Source organism: Caloenas nicobarica, chromosome 2 (assembly GCF_036013445.1).
Source record: "Caloenas nicobarica isolate bCalNic1 chromosome 2, bCalNic1.hap1, whole genome shotgun sequence".
Classification (NCBI taxonomy): Eukaryota; Metazoa; Chordata; class Aves; order Columbiformes; family Columbidae; genus Caloenas; species Caloenas nicobarica.
In genome coordinates, this window is record NC_088246.1 from 97,687,318 (window position 1) to 97,713,308 (window position 25,991).

Sequence of the window (25,991 nt, forward strand, 5' to 3'; positions counted from 1 at the left end):
CCTTCTTGGAGCTAAACAGTCCCAGCTGCCTCAGCATCTCCTCATATGTCAGATGCTCCAGCTCCTTAATCATCTTAGTGTCCCTTAGCGGCAAGTTCACTGGGCTCATTCCATTATATCCATGTCATTATTATACTGGAAACCCAGGTCTGGACAAATAATGAAGTCACACTTCTCCTCAACAAAATTTCTCCTTCAATGCAGACTTAATCTTATCCCCATCCTGCTTTTTTTCCCTTCTCCACCTTTTAACTGCGTTTTCTGGGCCACTGTGTGTCCCTCGCACTGTGTGATGGTTCCTGCATGACGTGTCTCTCTTCTTACACCAGCCCCAGCCTTTCTATTTGATTCAGCTTCTCCCTACTTGCCTGTTGCTCCTTAAGACAGAGGCTCAGCCCTTCCTTCTCATACTACGTTTATCTCCTCAGAGTCATAGTCTTGATTGCATCAGACACACCCCGCGCTGGTCAAACTTTGAACTTTTCTCTTCAGTTCTGTTTAATCAATGTTCAGCACTGCTTTGCACGTGTCAGTCCCAATATTTCCTTCAAAACTCTTTGATCCTTTTCTCAGCCTCTTGGCTGACAGCCAGCCATGCCTAAGTGTGTCATACTTTGCTCTTCCTCAGGCACACTCTTCCTCGCGTTTCACACTGCCTTTCGGTATTGGAGAATTTGAGGGGAGATTAATTTTCCATGTATGCTGGTTTCAACTGGGATAGAGTTACATTCCTTCATAGTAGCTTGTATGGGTCTATGTTTTGAATTTGTGCCGAAAATAGCATGGATATCACACTAATGTTTGCATTACTACTGAGCAGGACTTACACAGTGTCAAGGCCTTTTCTGCTCCTCAGACTACCCCAACAGTGAGTAGGCTGGGGGTGCACAAGGCGTTGGAGGGGACACAGTCAGGACAGCTGATCCCAACTGACCAAAGGGATATTCCACACCGTATGATGTCATGCTCAGCAATAAAACTGGGAGGGACGTTGGTCAGGGGGCTGCTGCTCAGGAACTGGCTGGGCATCAGTCAGTTGATGGTGACCAATTGTTTTCATTTGCATCTCTTGTCTTTCTTGGGTTTTATTTTCCTCTCTCTTTGTTATTGTTTTTTTTCCTTACAGCTTTATTTTTTAAAAATTATTATTTCTTTTTAATTATTAACTCGTTTTTATCTCAACCTACAAGTTTCTTTTCATTTTTACCCTTTTCCCCGTCCCACTGGGGAGGGGGAGTGAGTGAGTGGCTGTGTGATGCTTAGTTGCCAGCCGGGGTTAAACCATGGCACTGTGGGTTCAGTCCATACTGAATTACTACTTTCTGCAAGCTCACGCTGTGTTGACATGCCTCTGTTCATGCAGATGAGACTCTTAGGTTTTGAGACCTCCATGCAAACTCATTCCCTTTGGCACAGATCTCTTCATGGCCCAGGTGTGGTCTGTCCAGTTGCTTTTGGACTCTGAGTGCTACTTCAGTGCTGAAGATGCCTGCATCATCCACCAGTTTGCATCGAAATTTACTCTGCCCAACTGCAGCATGAGAAAGGTAGAGCAGAAGATGTGTGCACAGTTGGCTTCTTAAAATTATATTTACTCAATACTTTACACCTCACTGGGTTATTTTTTTACTATGTGATTGCAGAGTCTGCAGTGGCAAAAGGTTCATAAAAAAGCAGCGCTCTTCCTGTACTGAAGGGGTGGGGAATCTGCTGGCAGTGAAGAGGTGGTGTTCATCAGACATGGTGTCCTTAGGTGGGGTTAATGCTGGAGCATTCTCTCCCTCTTCTTGTAGAGGGCTCTTTGACCGTCTTTCATGCCTTGTAATCCTCTACATTTTCACCATATATTGGAGGTTTTTCAAATGGGTTCTTTGTTTCATTTTTGTGTGCAGAACCTTGTTCTACCTGGTGTCTTGGATGGCATTCCCCACTGACCATTAATGGACTATTTGCATTTCATGTATCTGTTCTTGGGTGGTGGGAGCTCTGCTCCCAGTCCTGTGCTTGCACCCCCAGAGGGAGCCTACTATGCAAGAAATAGTAAGTGTGACTCAGCTTTAGTATCTTAACCCTGTACACTTAAATGCAAGCTTACAAACCTGTAGTATGGTGTTGCAATGAAAGAAAAGACATGTCTCGCTATATGTGGGTACGTGAGGAAAGGAGAAAGAAAACCAGCATTTCCCTGCAGACGCTGCTTGGTATCTGCCATCTACCAGGAGCACTAGCAAAAAAAATGACTTCTCAGTATCACATTTGTATGTGTGGAGTAAATGCTGCACAAGTGCTCCAGGTCTTCTTAGCTCATGTTTGTGGGTCATTGTGCCAGAAGGCAGAAGCACAGGCTGCTCGACAGCACAGTGTAAAGCACATCCTGCCCCTGTGGCAATGGGATGAGAGTCCATGTGCACTAAACCTCAGTAGAGTCCAGAAATTGTCCAGTGGTAGAAAAGCTCTGCGTGCTGAAAAATCTTATTCTTCTCATATAAACAAAGCACTTTTCTTAGCATTTACTCTTGGCCTTGGCAAACCTAGGTGTTACTATCTCACTTCAAAGATGGTTGATTATGATGCTAAATTTTCAGCTTGAGCCTAAGAAAGAGCTGGTAGTTGGCAACTTTATTAGAGAAGGGGGTATCCATTCACTTCTCTGCTGAGTCCTTCAGAGCTCTGCACCAGTACTGTGATGCCAGGATATAGTCCCAAGAAAGAACTATGAAACTACATTTAACCTGGGAAAAAGATGCTGGGGAGGAGTAATTTGAAAGAAGAAAAATATATGATCCTGCTGGTAGATGAATGGAAGAGCTGGTCAAATCTTCAGCAGAATGAAATACCTGTTTTGTGTATGAACTAAGTTAGCCTTTGTCACTGGGAGACTTTTTGTGAAAGTCTGTGCTGCCTTTAGAAACGCAGAGGCTGGCAGAAAAGAGCAGCTTTTTAAAAAAATATTGTTGCAGACCGAGAATGGCTATAGCTGATGCCAATCCTTTCTGAAATCCTGGGACAAAAAGCCAGGAAGTCTAAGGGGCTTGTTTGGCACTCCGGCTAGAGGTATTTATAACCAATCATTTAAAATCACGGCATAACCAAAGAACACTTTCTTCCTTTCCCCTTCCTTGTCCCCCCAATGGGTGAATGTGTCTCTGCTTCCTCTTTGTAAGCTACTTCTTGAAATTCTAATTCTGTAAAGTGATCAGATGAAGAAAGCAGTAGTGAAGGACATGGATGCATGCAGAGCCTTGTGTCTTCAAGTCTGCTTTTTGTTTTTCGTTCAGTGGAAGCTTTGATAATAAGCAAACCGATCCATATTGTAATGCTGATCTGTGCACATTTGGCATAGCTCAAGAGGATCAGAGGTAGCCTATATGAGGCTGCAGGGCAATGCTTACTGTGTTCCAAGGATAATGGAGTCAAGGTCTGTGGCTGGGATTTTTTCCAGATCGCCTGGTCCTCTGACACTAATCTTCTGAGACCCCCAAGTTTATGAAATCAGAGTTGGCTTGAAACTACACAAATTCCTGGTTCAAGTTATTTTTTTTTTCCCCTCATATGTATCTTTGCAACAACTTCTGGGATGGCAGAGAGGGCGAGGCTAAGCAGTTCTTTCTCAAGCAAGCTGATGAAGGGTTTGGCAGTTTTCTGAAATGAAACAGTGCTTATTCCTTTCTGTTCTCCTGGTCAGCACTAGGCAAATCACAGAATCACAGAATGTTAGGGATTGGAAGGGACCTCGAATGATCATCTGGTCCAATCCCCCCGACAGAGCAGGAGCACCTAGATGAGGTTACACAGGAAGGTGTCCAGGCGGGTTTTGAATGTCTCCAGAGAAGGAGACTCCACAACCTCCCTGGGCAGCCTGTGCCAGTGCTCTGGCACCCTCACTGGGAAGAAGTTTCTCCGCATATTTAAGTGATACCTCGTGTGTTCCAGTTTGTACCCGTTGCCCCTTGTCCTATCATTGGTTGTTACCGAGAAGAGCCTGGCTCCATCCTCGTGACACTCACCCTTTACATATTTATAAACATTAATGAGGTCGCCCCTCAGTCTCCTCCAAGCTAAAGAGACCCAGCTCCCTCAGCCTTTCCTCATAAGGGAGATGCTCCACTCCCTTCATCATCTTTGCTGCCCTGCGCTGGACTCTCTCCAGCAGTTCCCTGTCCTTCTTGAACTGAGGGGCCCAGAACTGGACACAATATTCCAGATGCGGTCTCAATGAAACACCTGCTTATGATAGAGACTAAACAGCAGGTGTAGGAAGAGCTGAGAACTTCAGTATGGGAAATGTAAATTGCTAAGTCCAGTTGGAAAAGTAGAGGCTATACTTCAGTAGATCCTGTGGAAGTCAGTCCAAACTAGGTACCTATGACAACTCTTTATGCTGAAGCTTGCAAGTGATACAGATAGGAGGCTGCAGGGCAGCAAGGAAGCAAAGTGTGCCAGACAGCCGCTGCTGGCTGGCCCTGAGCCAGACATTGAGCGTTATGTACCACTAAGCTGGAGCTGTGCCAAGCCTAGAGTCCTGAACAGAATCATAGAATCATTTTGATTGAAAAACACCCTCAAGATCATCAAGTCCAACCATAACCTAGCACTGTCACTAAACCATGTCCCTAAGAGCCTCATCTACATATCTTTTAAACACCTCCAGGGACGGTGACTCCACCACTTCCCTGGGCAGCCTGTTCCAATGCCTGACGACCCTTTCCATGAAGAAATTTTTCCTCATATCCAATCCAAACCTCCCCTGGCACAACTTGAGGCCATTCCCCTTGTCCTGTCACTTGCTACTTGGGAGAAGAGACCAACACCCTCCATGCTACAACCTCCTTTCAGGTATTTGTAGACAACGATCAGGTCTCCCCTCAGCAATGGGAGTGAAGAGCACAGCTGCAATTCCCAAGTACATGCTCACAGGCTCTTGCTTCAGCAGCTGGAGCAGAGCTTGCAGATGAACTGTGGCAGAGAAACATCTACCTGTCCCTTAGGCTGCTCAACACAGACTAACCTGTGGCTAGAGACTGCTAGAGGCAATTAATGCCTAATAAAAATGTTCATGGTGAACTCTTCAAAGTCCAAAATAAAAGTAAGATAGCCCACGAGTCTTTGCAGAAGTGCAAGACTAGGAGGAGGACAAATCATCATAAAAGCAATCATCAAAGAGCTCTGTCTTAAGTTAATAAGGATTGTGGAGCTGTGGATGACTACGGAGAATATTAGGGGCCAGAAACTGAGAGGCTGGTACATTTTATACCCAAAACAGTTTGTAAGAAGTTTTGTGGCTACCACACAGCAAGGAGTAAAAAGGACAGAGTACTGCTGAACAGAAAGCCGGGAGGAGAAGGGGAGAAGCTATGCGATCCTTTGAACTGGACACAGGAAGACAATATGAGACAGAATTCCCTTCCCAGTGTTCAAGTGTTTGTCTTTTGAATCTATAAAGTATTTTCGTCCCTTTTGATGTAGGTATACTCATCAGGGTGTGTGGGGGAGTAGGATAAAAAAACCCAAACAAACAAACAGGATTTTTAGGGACCCAACATTAAAAGGAGCACTAAGAAATAGAATTGCATAAAGGAAAAGCTCGAGTGAACTGATTAGCTCCAAATATCCTTAAGAAGCAGCAGTGGTATTTAACATAGATGGATGAAAACATGGGAGACATCACCGTTTCACCCTGTACTAAGAGAAATTCTTAAATGTGTCTGCAACCACTGGAAAACTGCCTTAAACCTCACAGACACAGGATCAAACCTCTCCTAGTGTGAGAGGGGAAGAAGTCAGAGACAGTCATTGGGCATCTGGGAAAGTCAGACTCTTTCTGGCTGTATTTCTCAACATCTATAGCTACATTTATTCACCTGGAGGGTTTTACACACGACTCTCAGGAAAGCCTGGTTAGTCTGTAAGAGGGGGAAGATGCTGTGCTGGTACTGGACAACCTCCCGAGGTCCCTTCCCACCTACACTGGTTTAGATCTTACAACATTGCAAAGCTGTAACATAAAGAGGACCAGCATGACTAATAAATTATCATGTTTCATTTCTTCAACATGAGATTTATCTTCTGCTGGAAAAACTGGAAAACGTGATGCGCACAGGCAAACTACAGAATTATCCGTCTAAACGCTTCTGGCACTGAGCTGTAGCTGACAACCACTGGAGTGTAATGCCATATGAAAAGGGAACGTACACCAGTGCTGAGTCTATGCATTAGTGGCATATACAGCACCTGCCCTAGCAGTGACAGAGGCAGAGCACAGCAGACTTCCTCAGCCCATTTTGTAACTCAGTGAGCCCCACGGCTCCAGGGAAAAAGTCGTAAGGGCAGAAGGTCACCTCTTGGAGAACGCAGTCAGCAGGTGAAGATGAGCAGGAAATTGCATTTTGTATTCCCTTCTGTCCATAGAGAATCATGATGGCTGTTATTATGCACTATTAAGTGCTGTGTAAGAGTATCTTCCAGAAGCATGTGATGATTTTCCCAATTAACTCTAAAACAGCCCCACCCAAAACTCACTGTAATCTTTTAACTTCCACAGTCACTACAAGCCTAATGAAGAATGAGAAAAGGTCACCTACTCGCTTACCACAGTTACTCCTATTAGAAGTGAGGAAGTTTTAAAGTTACTCTTGAACTCTGAAACAGATCACAGATACTGATAATCCAGCACAACCTGCAGTACATTCAATGAAATTTTATATGTCAGAAGCTTTCCTTCTGCATTAATCACATACAGAACCACACTTTCGTTTTAAGCTGATGTCATTTCCACAACTAGAAAGTTAAAACGTGTCATTTAATATCTCCAAAGTTACACTACTTACATAGTTTTTCATCACCTTTCCAACAATAAAAGGTAACTATCCTGTATGCCAAGTCTTTTATTTGGAAATGGAATGCATAAAACAATGACTTGAACAGGAAAGTCTCATTCATTGTAAAGATTTAAGATGTTCTAATTTTATATTCTTTATGTCTACAGAATAGGATATTATGAGGTCAGTGTTATCAGAAATTCAAGACAGAAGACCAATAAACTCACAGTATGTAAAGGTGCAAGAGATTTTTTTCAACAGCTACAAACAAAAATTAATGATGAAACATTAGAAACATCTCAATATAGTATTCTGGACTTTCAGAAGCTACTCTACAAGAACCAGTGACTGGATTGTTTTGAAATGGCACAAAAAGGGAATGTGCTATATGCATTATTTATATCAGGAAAAATTTTCACACATCTACATTTAGCTATTATGATGAAATAGGAGTCCCAAGTTAGTTTGCTTAACACCAAAGAGCTCCTTCCAAACAAATCCAAACCAGCTACAAGATAGAGCAAATGCAACCCCAGTTTTGCATAGATTTATTTATGTGTGTTTAATGCTAAAAAAATCAACAGTCCTCCTTAGTTACAATTAACAGTGTGAAGAGACCGTAACATGAACATGAGTAAAATACTCACTTCAAGTCTCTTTTCCATTGCCAGCAGCATGTAAGAAGGACTTCAGTATAAGAAAGACTAGTCTGTAACAAAAGAAGTTAGGCACATTTCTGTATTTTTTGGGGACTCGAGTATTTATATGTTCAGACTTCTGCAGTATCAGAACTAGATAAAATCTTCTTCATAAAGTATTACAGACTATAGGAGTAGATCTGTGTTCTTTGAGGTTATTTAATTAATATTTTCAATCAATGACAAATTGAAGTTAAAAACAGCCTTGCACAAACAGCATGGAATTTAATAAAGAAACTTAAGAATCATTAGGGTTAATTTGCAAACTTACTGACCAAAGGAAAACTGGAATTAGAAACTACAGTTCTGCCTTTTGGATTTTTTTAATTGTGTTTTTGTGCTGCTGAAAGGAATGCACTCTGTATTACACTTACCAAGAAACTTGCTTTTAAAAATCTAGAACCATGGTTTCTAGATAGAGCTGTGAAGTTTGAATTTTGGTATAATAATTCAACCTGATTATTATTACTAGTTTGAAAGAAACAGATCAAAATACTTCCCTTAATGAACTATTCCCATGGAATATGGATTTTAAATTCTGTGAAAGAAAGATACCTATTCTTCACCAGGCTGTTTTTTTTGCTCTTTATCCAGGTAGTTTGTTGAACCTGTATTGTATTCAAGAAAAATCATTCCAGTTGAATGATGTGTGTTTCATCTTATTTATAAGAATGGGGCAGGGAGGGAGAAGTGAAAGACCAAGGAATTATTCCTTTTGAAACATGAGAGAATTGGTCTAGGAGGTCACTGAGGTACCACATGGTGCAGAATTTAAGATGTGTTGAGAGACTTTCCTAGCACATAACAATGATTTGCATTATATGAATATCTGCTATGCCATGAAATCAGGTGGTTTGTCAACAATGCAGAAGGATTTATATAAACTTGGATACATATTGAAATAAATCATGTTACAGTTTTTTCACATCTTCATTCAGTTTACGACAACGGAAACCCTCTGCCATGTTGTGGGCAGAATCTGAATTTTCACAACCCCATCTGTCTCATCTGATATTTCCAATACTTTTTTTTAAGCTATGAACTTACATGCCCACATACAACTTACAACTTCAATCACAATTTCTAGAATTTCCATTATCTCCATTATCAAACAAGAACGATCTGTAATTAGCACATAATCCAATATTACACGTTTTATTTTTGACAGCCTCCAGTTTGGCAATAATGCTCAATTCTGCTGTAACACACTGGCTTGTTTTTTCAGTTTTCATAGCCTAGTGGCACAGGCACCACACTTTCAGTTGGTGAGTTGTCCTAAAAACATAGATTTGGATATTAATTACAATGGGCAGGTCACTTAGGTCTTCAGTGAAGTTTAATGTAGGAAATTTATTTAATGACATCTGGCAGACTGTGGACCTTGTGAGGACAAAAGAGGATATTGAAATAGGAGGATATCAAAACTAGATTTTGGCAATATAGATGTATTGTCCATGTAGTTCTGTCATAAGCTTTAAAAATACTCTTATTAAATAAGTTTTTCCTTCCTTAAGAACAGATAATACATGAAGCCAGTAAGAGTCCAGGGGTCAGAAACTTCTTCAATTCTGAGTTATTCTCTATGAGCTTTTTTTTTTGGCTTTTCTTCGTAAGATTCTCCATACTCATTCACTCTGCTTTTATCCACGGGATAAAGCCTGGCAGAAAAAAACCAAAAGATTAGTTACAACATTGTCTGCTACCAGAACAAATTAAGCAGTTCTGTACCACTTAATTTTAAAAGTTAATTTCTTTCTCATCATATTTTTTTATTCCCATTTGTGGCAGAAACCACAACAGTTTTAAAGATTAGCTACAGACACATGAGTTTCTTCACACTGAGACTTAACCAGTTGTCTCATAACAAGGCCTCTTAAGAGCTGTATTATCTCCCCTAAAGCTTGGCTGGAGTGTTTCCCAAGCAATCCAGGATTCCTCTCAAACTTGAAACCAGTGCCCAGCCCCTATCAGAAGTTGTTGAGCTCTTACCTTTTAGAAAAATACCTTGGAATGGGACCTATTTTACTACACTTATGTGTGATTATATAAAGCCAAAACTGAAGTCCACATTTAGTATTAATGATCAGTTAGATATACGTACCCATATATTCTGATATAATATGAACTTGGCTTAAAATTCTTGCTTGTTCATATACATATCCATTCTTCAGAACAGGAGCACACTTTCTGTAGCTTCACTTACGAGCAGTATTTCAGTGATTACTGCATATGGCCGCCTTCCCCATCTGATTTTAGTTACGTAAAGAATCTGAAACTCGCCAGATACTCAGCTTACAAGAGAAACTGATAACTGGTGTTTGAAAAAAAGATAAAGAAGCAAGCAGAGCAGGGCCATCCCTCATCAGAAAACATCCTTCACAAGTGCCTTGCAGAGCAGCTCAGATACTGAGCATATGTAGGCAAGTAGCCCCTCAGCAAGGTCTAGAAGCCCAGAACTCCTAAGTGGGTTTGTGAATACAAGATTAAGAATCGCTCTCCTTCACCCAACTTCAGGTATTCATGCCTCAGGTTATTCTTTCTGTTGTTGATGTAACTTGCAAATGTGAAACTACCTGCTGAAAAGGAGGACTGCTGTTCTGAGGAGGGAGAAGGGTTAACTGACAAAAATTATGAGAGTGCTGCTGTGAGGAGAGGAATTTCTTGACTACTCTCTTAGAATGCTAAAATGGGTCGAGGGATACTGTCGGCTACAGGAAAGCACTTTTCCTCCTATTTGTACTGAGATCTTCTTTTCAGGATCCCCTGCTCACCATTCCCTTCACTAGGCATATACACAACTACCATCTTCCAGACCATACTATATATTACCATGGTATAAAAATTCTGCTTGAACACTACCCCAAACTATTTTATAGTTCTTTATAGCAACGAGAATGCAACCACCTACAGTGTTGTAAAAACTCTGATAGATATTAAAGAAAGACATACCATCTTTGGTAAAGATAGACCAGGAACACGACATCATCTCTAAAGCACGCCAGCCTATGAGATGTTGGCATAGTGATGATAAAAGCAAATATATCATCAATAAAGGTGTTGAATGCCTACAAATAAGAGAAAAGTACACTTCAGTTGGCTGTAAAGAAAGGAAGTCATCTATCACACCAAACTACAGGAAACAGGCTTCCTAGAACTATATTTTTTCAGTAGGAACTCAGACTACATCCATATTTGTAACAATACTTAAGGGCTATGCTGAAAAACTAATTAATGCACATTTTAAAGTGTTTTCTTTTAAAGAAGACCATGCTGTCTACTACAGACCACACTATTATAGTTACAAGTAAAAAGGAAACAGGATTGCTTCAGGTAAGTGAGAGTATTGTCACGCAAGGGGAAAAACGTACATACGACTTCAGTAAAATCTTTAAAAGAAACTGGAAAATAACTTCTACTCATTCACTACTCAAATGATTTAAGATTTCCAAAATGTCAGTTCACTTTCATTTTCTGTGGGAATTTGAAATTTGTGTAAAAACTTGTTAATTTGTTGCTCTTAAGAATATCAACTTGACAGTCTTGAAGAGATTTTAAAATATTTTCAGTGTTCTCCTGGAAGTGATCATCCATCCCTTATTTGAGACATAATTTTCTACACCATTGCCACACAACTAGGCATATTATAGGTTCTGTTTCTAAAATAGTAATGAAATATTTTCTCATTACTTTTTCCTGAGTGAGGAAGTTTAAACTCCCAGACATCTGCTGGGAAAGCAACGCAAACAGTTTCTAAGCATGCAAAGGCAACAACATCTTGTCAGAGAAGGTAAAGAAAGTAAAAAGAAGGGCAACTGCTCTGGATCTGGCTCTAGCCAACAGGGAGGACTAGAAATCAACAGTGAACCCGCTCTAGTACTCACTTGGTGCAATTAACTGTTTCAGCTCACTAAAGACAGCAGGAAACAAATCCAGCAAAGAATATTCACTGCTGGGTTAAACTGAGTCAGTAGCATGGCTTCTCCTTTCAATATTAGCAAGCTGTACATTAATCCATACCATAAAAATGGGAAAAATTATGATTATTTAAGCATAAAAGGGCTCACTCTTCAAAATGAACCCATGAAACGAAGCATCAGCAGAAGATGGAGGTGTTGGAGAGGAGAGAGTTCTGATTAATTACAACAGGAAAGCTCTTTCTGGCAAGTCAAAACAAATTCATCAAACTGAAATGATCAAAGAATACGAATGGCACTTCTCAAGTCCGTGCAAAGAAGGTTTGTCATGGAACAAAAACCACCTTGCCAAGTTGGAAAAGGAGGCCATTCCAAGTCAACACCCAAGTGAGTGATCCTACAATGATGAAAGGAAGAAAAAGCTAAATGCTCCATCCTTCAGGCACTTCGGCAGTCCTCACAAGCCGCTGAAACTGAGTGCGTCAAGGCAGCCCGTTTAATAGTAGTCTAGCTAGTTTTCTTTTGAGATTAGCTCATTTGAAAGTACTCCTCATAAAAGTGTAAAGGGCATAAACGTAAAGACTACAGAAACTAGAAAGTTAGAATAATCTTCATTTTTGCCAAGGTCTTCCAAAACAGGAAAGACTTCAAATTAAGGAAAACGACAAAGCTCTTTAAACCAACAATCACAGATGAGACCTCAGACTATTCTTTTCACTCTTCAAAATGCAAAAGAGAGAAAGCAACTTTAAACATCCTCTAGGGAAAAAGTAAATTACCTCCTCCAAAGCCCAATAAGTTAAACATAATTGAAAACATCATATACTTCTTTCTACATTCACACAAGCCTTTGTTGTGGGTAACCTCTGGCATCTTAACAGGAGCCATAAATGCTCTGAAGAAAAGAGAATTCTACTGCTTTAAAGGTTACTTGCTTGAATACTTTCCCCTTGTTGTCTACTTAAGTGCTGATGTCTCTGCTCTGCTACTGTATTTTGTTGCTGAAGTAAAATTGTGAAATTACTTCACAAATTTACCTTTCAGTTCCCCCTATTAAGAAACACGCTGGTTTGCCTAGTATTGCCTGAAACACCAGATGTTTATTTTTTACTTTATTTCCATATCAAACATTGTTCAGTTGCTATTCTGCTATCAGCTACATTTCAGTCTGTTTTCCTAGATGTCGCCTGATTCCTTAAAAATATTAAGGCAGCAGAAAGTTGGGCAACTGCTGTAGGCTCACAGAATTGGAAAAGCTATGAAAAACACCTCAGGTTTTAAAATTGTAGTTCTATTCTCCCAGCTCATCTGTTCAGAATTAGATATCATGTCTTGAGCAGTTTTTAACACTGTTTCTTTTGAAGTACCGATGTACTGGAGAATTGTAATACATCGGCACAAAGGAAGAATAAATGAAAGCATTTATGAGTGGAATCAGCAGAAAAAAGGGCACATGTTGATGGCATCAAGGTCCTGATGATCCCAGCACATCCAGCCAGGGTTTCTAGGGACACAATGATCAAGAAAACAAAAGGACAATACAAAAATCCTAATGACTCAGAGAGGCTGGAAAGGATGGAGTCAAAACACTATCTTCAGGTGTACAAGAAAAAAGCGTAGTTGCAGATTGAGGAAGAATGTAGGAGACACAGGAACTCAACAGTAGGTGTCCCTTGCCCTCCATATCAGCACAAGGAACCCTGGCTGGGATAACTGGTTACATCCGTCTTGGTGCCCGAATGCTACACAAACCACTTGGGCACACAAGTGGGTGCTTGTGGGTATGCAGGTATCAAACAGTTACCAAGTTGATTTTGTTTTGAAATAAGCTCATCTTCCCCTCCTCCAAAGTCTGGTGTTAAAGCTTTGTTACGGCATCGCATTATTTCCTACAAGGGCAGCCGAGGCAGTGGGAACACCACAGTGCAGCCCCTTCCACCATCGAACAACCCACCACACAGTTGTCACTACATTGACCAGAAGCCCAGAATTACCACCCCAGCACAGAACAGTGTGTACATTACTTCAGTCTCTGGTAGCTCCTGGAACCTGCCAAAATAAGGTCTCTTAGTGGTCCTACCTGTTGCTTGAGAACTCTCCTTTGTTAATATAATCTCTCTTCCTAAAATAATGCATTAAATTGAGACTGATTATTTGCAGGACCAACATTTGCACCCACACAAGACAGCTGACAGTACAAAAAGAAGTATTATCATCAAAACTAGAACGCAGGTATTCTCATCATACGCAAGTCATTATGAAAAATGGAAATCTATGTTTTTTCTCTTTTTTGTTTGTTTTGCTTTTTTTTTTTAAAGGACAGTTGCAAACAAGTTTCATTCTTAAATAAAAACATCACTGTCAGCCTTAATCTATGTATTACTAAGGTGTTTCTTACAGAAAATTATTTCCAAAATGACTGTACTAATCTTTAAATTAGAGCTTTACTTACTTTGTATGTGAAAGCCTTCCATGGTAAGTGTGCAACAGATTTCATCTAGGAATAAAAATATCGATTTGTAATAAAGTCTGGAAGAAGAGACTAGCAAAATAGTCTTTTACCACTTTTCAATCTTACCTTGTAGTTTACAAACAGCTGGGGCAGCATAAACAGGAATCCAAAAGCATATACTCCTGAAGACAAAATAGGGAAAACTTACAGACAAATACATAACAGAAGTGCATCACACAACTATACTTTCACAAGTAGAGATTTACACTAATTTTCTTAATGGGAAAAGGTCCATGTAGTACTTTTGTTTACTTCGAGTTGATTCCGCTCCCTTTCTCAATCACTGTGATAATTTTGGAAAGTACAATCAAGTTATTCCTCTATATTACACTGATCCAGCTGATAGCAGTTAATTTTCTACTATTGACTCTCGGCCTCCATTTGAAGAAATACGAACAGAAAACCAAACCAAAGCAAACCAAACAAAACATAAGAAGGGACTCACCATTGACGAAACTGTTAATCAACCAGGAGTACCAGCTACAAACAGAGAAGACAGTCCAGTTATTTTTTCACTTCAGCCAAAAACATATATCTGTAATACATCCTCTACATGACTGTACACTGACCACTCCAAGAAACGGCTTTGTTGTGAATTACTTTAGGCAAGAACTAAATACCTCACATCTTCCTTTAACTAGGAAGGGCTTCAGAGGAGGTAGTTAAGCAAAGGATGCTTATCAGTCCACACAAGAAGCATGGAGAGCTACATCCGCTGCTTTTACACTTTTTTGGAACAATCTAAGACTTTGGCACCCAAAGTCACATCAGACAACACTGTGCACTGAACCCTGACTGTAATATGGCTTGCAAAGGTAACACTGTATTCTAAATATTAAAGAGACACTTAATACGGCACTGTAAGGACTTATAAAATTTCAAATAACAAATACCATTCCATGCAAACCACTATAGTAGGTACTTTAAAAAAAATACAAGGAATCTACATTTTTCCCTCCTTACATCTAACAACCCTTCCCAGATCTTCATTGGAGCATAATCACAGCAAAATAACAGTAGTGCTACAGATAGTGATGAAATTCCCTACTTTTAATTGTGATAGTAAGAACAGCTAATAACTGTGACGCTCAGGTTGCACTAACTTGCACTGCTGTGTTAGTGACACGTTAATAAAAACATTAGAGCTGTAGCAGCACTTCATTAATCCACAAGCATCTAAAAAAATGCACCAGAAAATGCCTGCAAGATTAAAGGATAATCCACTGTTACGATTACTGGCTCTGCCACATTTCCGTACAAACAGATTAAACAACGATAAAAATTCTATGATATGAGTTGTTTTCACTTTCTTAAGCTACAGCTCATAGAACACCTGGCATATAGTATTTTGCAGTACTGAATGAATTCAATAGTTTTGTAAGAAGAGCAGAATATTTAAATGCTGCGTATTTGTTAGCTTCTTCTTAAGACAAGAACCTTTTGAAAAAACTGTTTTTCTAATAGCCCAGAAATTGCTCCAGTTTCTAGTACAACTGCTATGGCTCATGTGTGCAGCAATAGTTCTTTCTGATGTTCTTTTAGCGACTGCTTGCTCTCCCTCTCATCCATTCTGGGCCTAAAGACTATGAAAAAAGGTATCTACATGACTGTCGCCATGCTTGTATTTGCAGATTTTTTTCTACAATGAAGTCTCATGGCTGCATACTTGCTTGCATGTCTCCAATAGAAACTGAACTAGATGTATTATTTTGAGTGAAAATTGATAAGAGTTTCACCTTTTCATGCAATACTGAGTTTTCAGCTCTTGCTGAAGTATCAATATGTTGCAGTAAGTCCGTGGCTCTAAAGGAATACAGGAGTCCTTTCTTAAAAATGCCTTTGTTTGCTTGCCACCCTAGCTATCATATTTAGGAACAGAAGAACCTTGTGGTCAGACCAAATAATTTTGGAACAGCTTTTGCTTCTCTCTGTTATTGGACTTGTTCAGCTGCTGAATTCCTCTCGTCTCTCTTGTCACCTTTCCTTCTTCCTCCTCTTCTGATTGTTAGCTTATTCATGCAGGCAAACTACTAAATTCTATATTATAGTAATAGCAGGTTACTTGCAAAATACAACAGCCTGTAGCTTACAGGCTGTTAAAAAAACCAGCTAGACTCTTCAGGTTTAGACCCTATAGAAGGAGGAAGTTTCCAATTCCTGGCTTATGAATGAAACAAACTAAAATACCCAATTTCCATAACCCATCATCTCCAATTAATTCATATAGAAAAAATTGGGAATTTTTCAATTCTGTATAAGATCATTTATGGATTTACAGTACCTTTTGTATTTGACATTCAGCAAGGAGTAACCTGCACCTCCAATACACAGTGGATAGAGCAAATATGACAAGTATTTCATAGCCTAATAGACAAGGAAAACAGTTTGTTAATTCACATTTTTCATGCAGCAGACTTTTCATGGCATTAACTAGAAGACAGTCACATGCAGTCACATGATTTTTTTTCCTATTTTTCTATTTTCTATTTTCGATTTTTCTATTCCCAAATGTCTGCTATTATTTCCAGTATGCTTTCAGTTCTAGAGAACGTGGTGAAAATTCCAGTGGCCAGTTCAGACAATCAAGCACCGTGGAGCACAGGCACCAAGAGGCAGCACGAAGATCATAGAATCATAGAATTGGTTTAGTTGGAAGAGACCCTCAGGATCATCGAGTCCAACCATAACCTAACTCTAGCACTAAAATCAGATCAGAGTTTAAGAGTAGCTCTCTACTTGACAACAATGTTGCCACCTGTATTCAACTCCTTTAAGTAATATGAAGCACACAAACAACCCTCCAATATAAATAACAAGTAGAAATATCAATTTTCAGATTTGTGAATGGCAACCCTTTAAGATATTTCTCTTCAGATAAGTCACTTGCAATATTCTGCTTCTCAGACAAATATCTCAAGCAGATCCAAAACAACAAAACAACGCTTTCACTGTTTCTTTTCATAAGTTATCAGAATGAATCTTCACTATCAGGTCATCTACATGATGGTGATCCACTTCACAACTATGAGAACATGGAAAATACACTTGTAGCAATAAAAACAGTGAATCAAGTCAGGCCATATATATAGACTTTCTAGATCAGAAGTTATAGGATTCTCTCTTACCTGGGCATCATACTCCTCAGTTTTCTTTTCAGAGTCATTGTATGTACCAAACTGCAATACATGTAAAAAGTATAATCAAGTCAGAACTGGGGAGAAAACATTTGCTGTCCGACTCCCTAAACTGAGATTTAAACTGCAAATTAAACTGCCGAGACATAAAGCCAGGTAATAGTTTGAAGTTCTTATAAGCTTCTGTACAACAGAGTCGTACAAAAGTCCTTATAACCTGCTAAATACAGGGTAGGCAAAAAGGTTTTTTTTCCCCTTCATATTTCACATCAAACATCCAGGACTTCTTTACTTTGGAAAATGCTGTTGAGACAGCAGCGTTGACAAAGCAAAAGCAAAGTCAAGTGGCTAAGAATTTGGCAGACACAAGAAGCCATTATTAAAAAACATAACCATTTTCATGCATTAAAAGGTCAGTTATGGATTATCTCCACGTCTAGAAATTGTGACTGCTTAAACACAGTTCCTTGAATGCTGAAAAAGGAACAACCAGAGCCAGCAGCCACTCAAGATGCATAAGCTTAAAGCGGCATAACCTCCCAGTACTTCTTGTGAAGTGAACACTGAAGATTAGACAACTGTTTCTCCTACCAATAAGATAAACTTTTAATGTAGATTGTACTTTAAAAGGATTACACTCATGTCAAAGTTAATTTGAATCCCTGCTGCCACTGCATGTCCCGCAAACAGTCTCAAGATTTAATTTTTACCCAAAGGTTTAGTCAAAGACTGTCCCTAGAACATGTCACCATCTACTAGTTCTGCAAGGGAGAAGTTATACCTACAGTTTCACGAAAAATTCAGTTTCTTACTTCAAATCACAATGCCAGTTAAGACTGCCTTTCCAACACAGTGGCATGAGTACAGTCCCACCTGTTAAGATTTATTATAGTGGGACTAACAGAGGAATTCTGAAATTTCTGACACCATAAATACATACAAATAGCTGCTGCTTCTACAGAACTCAAAGAAATTAAGTTTGAAAATGCTCATCCAACTTTTGAACTAAGCCATCTATAAAGAGAAGGTAAACATAGGAAACTTTTTTTTTTTTTTTTTTTTTAATCTCCGTTTCACTAAAAGCCAAGTTGCACAGTAACCTGTAAACAGATGAACAACTCAGGAGTGCAATTGTTAACAGGCCAATGTCTACTATACCTGAATTTTGGGTCTCAAGCCTTGCCACTTGATTGTCATTTTCAAAGCTTTCTTCACTTTCCAGAGCTGTGATAAGCAAAACCAAAATGTGCGCACAAAAGATTAGCCAAAGGAATGTCTTATGCAGGATTCAAGACCCCGGCATATCTATTTTAAGCACCCATTGCATAAAGCATTAACAGCCTGACTGCAGCACACTGCCTGCACCTCTACACAAACCACATGCCTTGTCACCAGACAAGCACGATACAAATGCTGCACTATTAAATCTCCTTATCAGAGGATGTACTTTAAGAGAAATAATGTAGTCCTTCCAGGACACCTGGATTGCAGCGCTTGGGTGGGGATTAGCTGCTCTCACCACCAGCACGCAGCCCAGGTCAGGCATTTAGAGAATTCTCCAGTAACCACCTGCCAGGCAAGTTTTTACGTGCCTTTGAGGTCTGCTGGCATCTGCAAGATGAAGGTGCCTCAGAACTCCTAACAGTCAGTTGAGTGGGCACTGACCTGGTCAGTACATTTCAGCAGGGGGCTACAAGCAGAAGTCAGTGAACCACTGAACTGTTTGGCTACTTAAAGTACAGCTCTAACAGCCTGACCCTAATGTAACCAAAGGTTCAGTTCACCTGAAAATTTACTCATGTACCCACCCTGCTATACAGACTCAACAACTTCAGCAATGCAGTAAGCTCACCAGGAGAGCTATGCCCCATGAAGCTTTTTGTGGACAAGGTTTGTTTGTTTAACTTTAGATACACCAATATTCCCTTTGCACCTATCACATCTTCCAAACAAAAACGGGCAATATGGCAAAGATGATACTTCACTGTCATCTTCCATGCAAGTGATAAAATTACTTATTCCAGAAGCAATGTCACTATTGGTACTGCATGAGAAACAGGTGTTAAGAACAAGTTGTGAAAAAGCCCTTCCCAGCAGACAAATTCCTTTGAGATGTATAGTCCATATGTTCATTCTCACCTTGAGACAACCACGTTCTCTCACCATCACTTGAGGTGAGAGATATGTTACTTCAACAGAACCTACAGAACATTTCCCCTCAGTTTAAGGGTCCCACAGTGTTCCTACATAATCCTTTCAACCCAGTTTCCCCAGCCTGCAGCTGGGGCCAAAAGCAGCATATTGGAAAATTGCTGCAGCCCCCAAAAGCAGCATATTGGAAAATAAGGTGCATGAGAAAGACAACAGGAGCCAAACAGTCACAGGAACTACAGATCTTGGAGAGATCTATTTAAAAGATCTTTGGGCAGCTCCAAGAAGAATCTCAGACAGACACAACAAACAAATGAGATCTGAAGCTGCCTGCTCTTGGGTAATGGCAACTGAGAAATCCACCTTTGTTCTAGAAGAGAAATGCATAATTTTCACAGTTTTAATTGCACTTAAATCCTATAGCATAGCTGATCATTCCTGTTACCCTACCACCATACATGCCTGATCTGTTTTCCACTGAAACTTCTGAAAAAAAGTTGACTTAGAGACCAGGGCTATTTCTTCTTCCCCACTACAAACAAACGCAAGCATCACTCTTCTTGACCTGATTCCCTTTGAAATTATTTGACACCTTGGAATTTCTGAAGTCTCTAGATTAATTTTTTAATTCAGTTATTTAGATTTCAAGGATCAAAATAAATAATATTCTACAAAAGAAGTAGCATATGTGTGGGGATACATATTTATCCCTGAAACTTAGTTCCAATTTCAGACAGTTCAAGAAAGTTTGAAATATAAGACTTAATTGCTATTTATAGGAACAAGGAAAATCTGATACAGAAATACATCAGACTTAAAAATATTAATTTATGAAAAAGAATGTTACAGTCAATGAAATGGTACTATTTAGGGGATCACTGCTCATTGTTTTCACAAGAGCTTAATCTGTTTTATACAATAAGCTGAAATTGAAGGACCGCTTTGTGACTTTCAACAATTTAATCACTAACTGAAAATTCTGAACTCTTTTGTTTCCACAAGGATTATCTGCAACTTTAACAGATGTGTGGATGGTGGATGGGTGAGAGTGGATGTTAAGAGCATGGGACCAGGCTCCTTTCAGTGGTGCCCAATGATAGGATGAGGGGCAACAGGCACAGACTGAAGCATAGGAGGTTCCATCTGAATATGAGGAAAAACTTCTTTACTTTGAGGGTGCCAGAGCACTGGAACAGGCTGCCCAGAGAGTTTGTGGGGTCTCCTTCTCTGGAGATATTCAAGACCTGCCTGGACACATTCCTGTGTGATCTGCTCTGGGTGAAACTGCTTTAGCAGGTGGGTTGGACTAGATGATCTCCAGAGGTTCCTTTTAACCCCTGTGATTCTGTGTAACTAGATCTGCAAGCAATGCTAGGTAGAGAGATCTCCCTGTCCCATTACTGCTGATTATGTGCTTTTTTACACATGAAGCGGGCTTCTAAGCAGTACCTGCAACCCACTGACTGGACTTCTGGAATCATGAACACAGCCAGCAGTCTCCTCCTTTCCCTCCTTCCCCAAGAACCTCAGTCATGGCCAGGAAAAAAGCTGCAGACCTGCGGCACCGTTTGACAGCGCACAGCCTGCTCTTTGATAAATGGTTCCGTGAAGGCTTGTTGACATGGTTATACATGCCTGGTCAGGAGTGACGCCTGACAGATGATGCGATAGGAAGGAACCTTAGCATAGTTTTATGTTCAGTTTCCGCAACACCAGCTGGCCCATCCCAAAAAAATCTGATACTTCCAGTTTAGTTATTTGATAAAGGGATACAATCTCCTCTACCACTGAAAGCCACTTAAACAATGCTGCTAAGATAGAATACTACTAGCAGTATTTTTCCAGTAACTAGGTTGTTTTTCTTTTACTATGATAAACTATGGATGTTGCTGTGAATACTGGTATTTGGTTCTGGAGCTTTAAGAACTCACCTCAATCACTGCGCCAATGCCTGCTGGGATCAGTACCAATAAACTTGTTTGTTCGTCCAGAAGGAAAAGAAATATTACCACTGTACTAAAGCACCGCCAAAGCACTAGACAGAAAAAATGAAAATGAAAGCCTTATTAATATTTAAATGAACAGCTGAGATGACAGAAGACTGTTGGCCTATTTACTATCATTCTGTCTTATACAATTTAAGCATGAATTTCTCCTACATACATCTTGATATATGAAATAGTCCTAGGAACAGCCAGCCTCCAGGCAAATAAGGAACAAAAACATTTTATGAAATCCTTGTCACAAAAGATGAAAGGAAATTAGAATATTTAAGGAAGACCGTGCAATTCAGCCATGTATCAGTACTATTATGAACCACGTTCATGATTCTTGTCTCGAGGAAGCTGTAATGTTGGTCTTTGAAACTCGTGCAACGAATTTAATGTTTGTAAATGTTAAGTAGTATATTTCAGGGTTATTTTTCAGGTTTTGCAAAACCTTGGATACTTATAAGTGTCTCCCAACTAATTCTTAGATTTGAATATCCACCCCCCTAAGCAGGGACAGAAAGCGAGAAGAGCTACAACACACTCAGACATCAAGGATTACACCGTGCCATTCCAAAGCAATCGCCTGCTGCACTTCTCCCTCAGGGCAAGAAGGAGATACAGGCAGAAAGGTGACTAAGGGTTGCTAAAGAGAGGATGGAACCATCAGCTACTGCAGACTGAAGATTAATACTTTGATAGTAAGGTTAAAAAACCCTTTGTCACTCAGTCTTTCCAATTTGACTCTACTCACTTTTTAAACTGGTAATTAACATTTAATTCTGAAATTCCATGGACCGTTTTCAATTTTTACTAACTTTTTGGTGTACATATGCCAACAGCAGTATAAATGCCTCACAAAACCAAATGTCCTCTGATACAGACAATAAACAGATTCTCCACATGAGAAAAACATGTTGCTGTACATCATCATCATTTAAAATGCCAATTGTTTTTTTTCCTGGTATTCCTCACGTGTTTTAATCAATCTGTAAATATGATAGAATTTGGGATAGTCTCAGAGGTCAAGTGAATCCAGGTTTACCATTTTAGTTTATAGAAAAACAAGCAGTAATTATTAGCACAATAAACAAGGCTGGGGAGTAGTGTGTTAAACATCAAGCATCCAGGGCTGGCAACTACCTTCATCTGTCACCAGGAAGGCTCGACAAGATGTCAGACCACTATGCTTCTCTCATTTTTCCTACATCCAAGTCAACTCAACTCAACCCTCCCATGCTCTTTCATCCCTTCACCCTCCACCCCAGGAGCTTCTACTGCTCCTGTTTACATCAAAGCCCAAATCGAACAACAGTGTTACACTACAGCGTCTTCCCCCGCAATATTTTCCAACCTGTAGTTACGTACAAAGGACTCACAGGACAGCATTACCCACGGCAGCATATTTTCTCCACCCACAGGATTTTTTTTCTGGTCCTCATTCTTTTCTCAAAGTATTTTCCTGTTCCTTCAGCAAGCGAAATATGGTAACTGACTTAATATTAAACTAATTCTCAATTGCAAGACAGTCAAACCTTGGAAGTGACGTGAGTGCTTAAAAGCAAGTGACACTTGAGCACAATGCTAATGAAGTTAGAACCAGCCTTTTAGCTGTCTTATTTTCATACACAAAACCATCTCATTTTGCCATCTTGGTCAATCTACAAAGCATCAACTCAGAGAAGGACTAAAAACACACAGCATATATTACACAGCACATGCACAGCACTTTGCATTCTAGCCCATACCTGCTTTTGTAGACATCCCAATCATGCTCCTCTTTTTCTTCCAAAAACTGATGTCATTTTTAAATGCAAGGAAATCAAAGAGAAGCTGCAAATAGCAAGAAATACACTCATTTACTTGAAAGGTGCAATAATTAGGGACTGGCAGCTGAACTGTTAAAAATGCATTTAAGATGGAATTCAACAAAAACCTGGTTTAGAAGCTTCAGAAAAAAAAATAAGTATCACAAAGAAAAGTTAAAAAAAACCCCCAAAACTATTTTAGAAGCCCAAGCTCTAAATGAAGTGCAAAATGACAGGATGAATTCCAAATACTACTACGACTACATTGCTGCAAAATGCAATGTCCTGTAAAGAAAGTTAATGACCCAATACAGGGTAACACATGGTAGAAGAATGATGACCCTAAGGAATTGCTCACCTCCTTGAGACACCAGGGAAAGACACACTAAATTAGATCCGAAGTACTTTGTATTGGACTGATAGTCAATAGCACCAAAGCATTTTAAAAAAATCCTACAATATAGTAAGTCAGGTTTCCTCTCTATTCCATCACTAAGAAGTTGACCTGAACTTCAGGGACATTTTAGCATTAAATTTATTTACAGTGAGTATTTTTTTCAGTATACTTTTCAGTATTTCCTTGAAGCATTCACTGTCTTAAAAAAAGCCCAGACTCAATAAATTCTTGGCCAGATAATTTTAATGAAGAAGTGTATATATATATATATATATATTTTAATTTGGACAAATGATGCACTAAATAAAAAAGTATCAGAAGAGCTAGTCCTAGTTTATAGATACCTTACAACGTGAATAACAAAATGGAAAAAATAAATTAATATGGCTGGGAAGTCTAAGGCTTTCCAACCGAATGAATTGCATGTAATGCAAGTATAAAGAAACGTAACATGAGTAGCGAGTTTTTATATCTCCCAGAATATGGGTATTGTATTGAGGCAACAAAAAAATTGTTCATTAAAAAAAGATTCATATTTAAACCAACACACACACAATGCTAAGAGAGAGACACAACAACAGATAAACATGCCTAGAACCCTAAGCTCTGCACTTCACAGCAACAATTTTTGAAGCAATTTAGATCAGCTGATCTAAATTTCTCCAAGGATTAAAAGACAGAGACTAAAACTATTATTGGTGCCTCAGCTATACCACTGCAGCAGTTCACCTTGTGACAAACCAACAAAATTTGAACCAATGTTGACCAGTGTAGGGGCTGTGGTTCAGCTACAACTAAAAAAAAAAGCGGCCGTGAAGTTAAATGTTTTATCTTTCAGTCAAGATGGTTAGTTTCTATCTAGTTATCTCGAATTTCTTATTTGTTACTTTTATATTAACTCTGTATTGGAAATACAGCTGACTTGTGCAAAAAACATTTCCACTGCTTTCCTGAAATTACTATTTCCAAGAACAGCTCTTAATAAAGGAAAGAGTTGAAATTCAGGCCCCCCTTTTTTCATTTCATATGCTGTAATTCCTGACAACCGAAGTTTCTCCACTTACATGGAATGCTGCTACGAAGAATGTCAAAGCCAGAAAGTACAGGTTAGTATCAACAAAAATTCCTTTTACTTCATCTGCATCCTTTTCTGAAAACCCTAAGAGAAAGAACAAGAAATTATGCAAGTACTAGACAGGTAATTGCTGTTATGCTGGAGTCCAGTATGACAGGAATCTTATGTCATGGCACCTGTGCATGTTTTGTTAAGGAATCATAAATCCAAAAGACAATGGCAGCTTTAAAGTCTACCTATATTTCGGTGAGTTATTTGGCTTGCCTTAAACAAAATCCATCAGTTACAAACAGACTGATGTACTTTTAACCTGTTGTATAACTCCAACCTAAGCTGAACACCTGACAGACAAATGACAAGACACAGAAGTCATTCTGGCCCGAGTGAGTAGAAAAAGGATTATTCAACTTGGCCTCTGAACTTGTATTTGATACATAAGAAAAGCAAGCTACACATTAAAACTGAAAAGTGAGAAAAGGACTACACTGTAGACGGCAACAAAGGTCAACGACAAACACGGCCATATATGCAACAGCATGGACCCCAGATCATGGATTAGGCATCAGCTCTTTTGATGGTCCTTGCAGAATTAACTTGGAACCGTCTCTTTGATAAATGGAAAAAGGCTGTAAACTGAATATATTTTCTCTACTGTTTTATCAAATCTCCTAAAGGAGGAATGTACAGGACAACCATTAGTTCAAAAAAATGCCCATGATCAATATGGTTGCCAGCATCAAACAGTGTGTTTTCCAGAAGATACACCATCCCTTCGAACTCCTTCAGCCAGTGTTAAGATGCTTCAGGGAGCAGAAAGTTCCAGCCACTGTGACTGAAGTCTACCGTTCTCAGAAAATACATGATGCTGCATTTACAGCAACCGTGTTTGTTGTGACACAGGGTGAGTTCAGTACCAATTGACTTTGTCATATCAGCTGTCCTGCATCGCAGCAAGAAGAATGTGAGCTTACCCATTTCCAAGTGATTTAGGAGTTTTGCTTCTAATCTAAGATGACCTTTTCATAAGTCATTCCCAAAGGAAAATTTAAAACCTTGTTTCACTATCTACATACTTAGATAGAACAAGCAGCATCTTAGGTGAGCTTTTCTTCCAAGCAGAGGAGGTACTCCTAGGATGATAGGTCTTGATATACGTGTCCATCACAAGACAGCCAGGACACACAACATGAAAGTTTCAATTTTGCCATTCTGAGGAGGGTCACAAAAATTTATGGAGAAATGACGGTGCTCAAATGCCACACACAAACTCTGAGCAAGCAGTTACTTGATTCTTTCAAGACAGTTATTTTAAGCAGACATACTTGTAGCTTTGATATACATTAGCCTGAGCTAAGGAGAAGTAGCTGGATTCTACCTTATTCCTTACTCATCCCTGCCTTCCCCCTCAAATAAAACACCAGGAGAAAAGCTTCAGCTGCAAAAGAAATAGAGAAAATCTAGACTCTCAGTTAAATTACACTGTATACAGCTACTGT

General features: G+C 39.5%; 1 protein-coding gene across 1 annotated transcript in view; it reads right to left on the reverse strand.

The window, feature by feature from the left end:
- Window positions 1–7,052: 7,052 nt before the first annotated feature.
- CLPTM1L (CLPTM1 like) overlaps window positions 7,053–25,991 on the reverse strand; it is a 29,338-nt gene continuing 10,399 nt past the window's right edge. The window contains exons 7-17 of the mRNA XM_065628393.1: window positions 24,485–24,579; window positions 22,964–23,048; window positions 21,159–21,262; window positions 18,235–18,300; window positions 17,068–17,118; window positions 16,224–16,306; window positions 14,388–14,422; window positions 14,009–14,064; window positions 13,883–13,927; window positions 10,466–10,581; window positions 7,053–9,174 (exon numbers count right to left, since the gene is read on the reverse strand). Of these exons, the coding sequence (XP_065484465.1) occupies window positions 9,090–9,174; window positions 10,466–10,581; window positions 13,883–13,927; window positions 14,009–14,064; window positions 14,388–14,422; window positions 16,224–16,306; window positions 17,068–17,118; window positions 18,235–18,300; window positions 21,159–21,262; window positions 22,964–23,048; window positions 24,485–24,579 (821 nt within the window). The 3' untranslated portion in view covers window positions 7,053–9,089. The remainder of the gene's footprint in view (window positions 9,175–10,465; window positions 10,582–13,882; window positions 13,928–14,008; window positions 14,065–14,387; window positions 14,423–16,223; window positions 16,307–17,067; window positions 17,119–18,234; window positions 18,301–21,158; window positions 21,263–22,963; window positions 23,049–24,484; window positions 24,580–25,991) is intronic.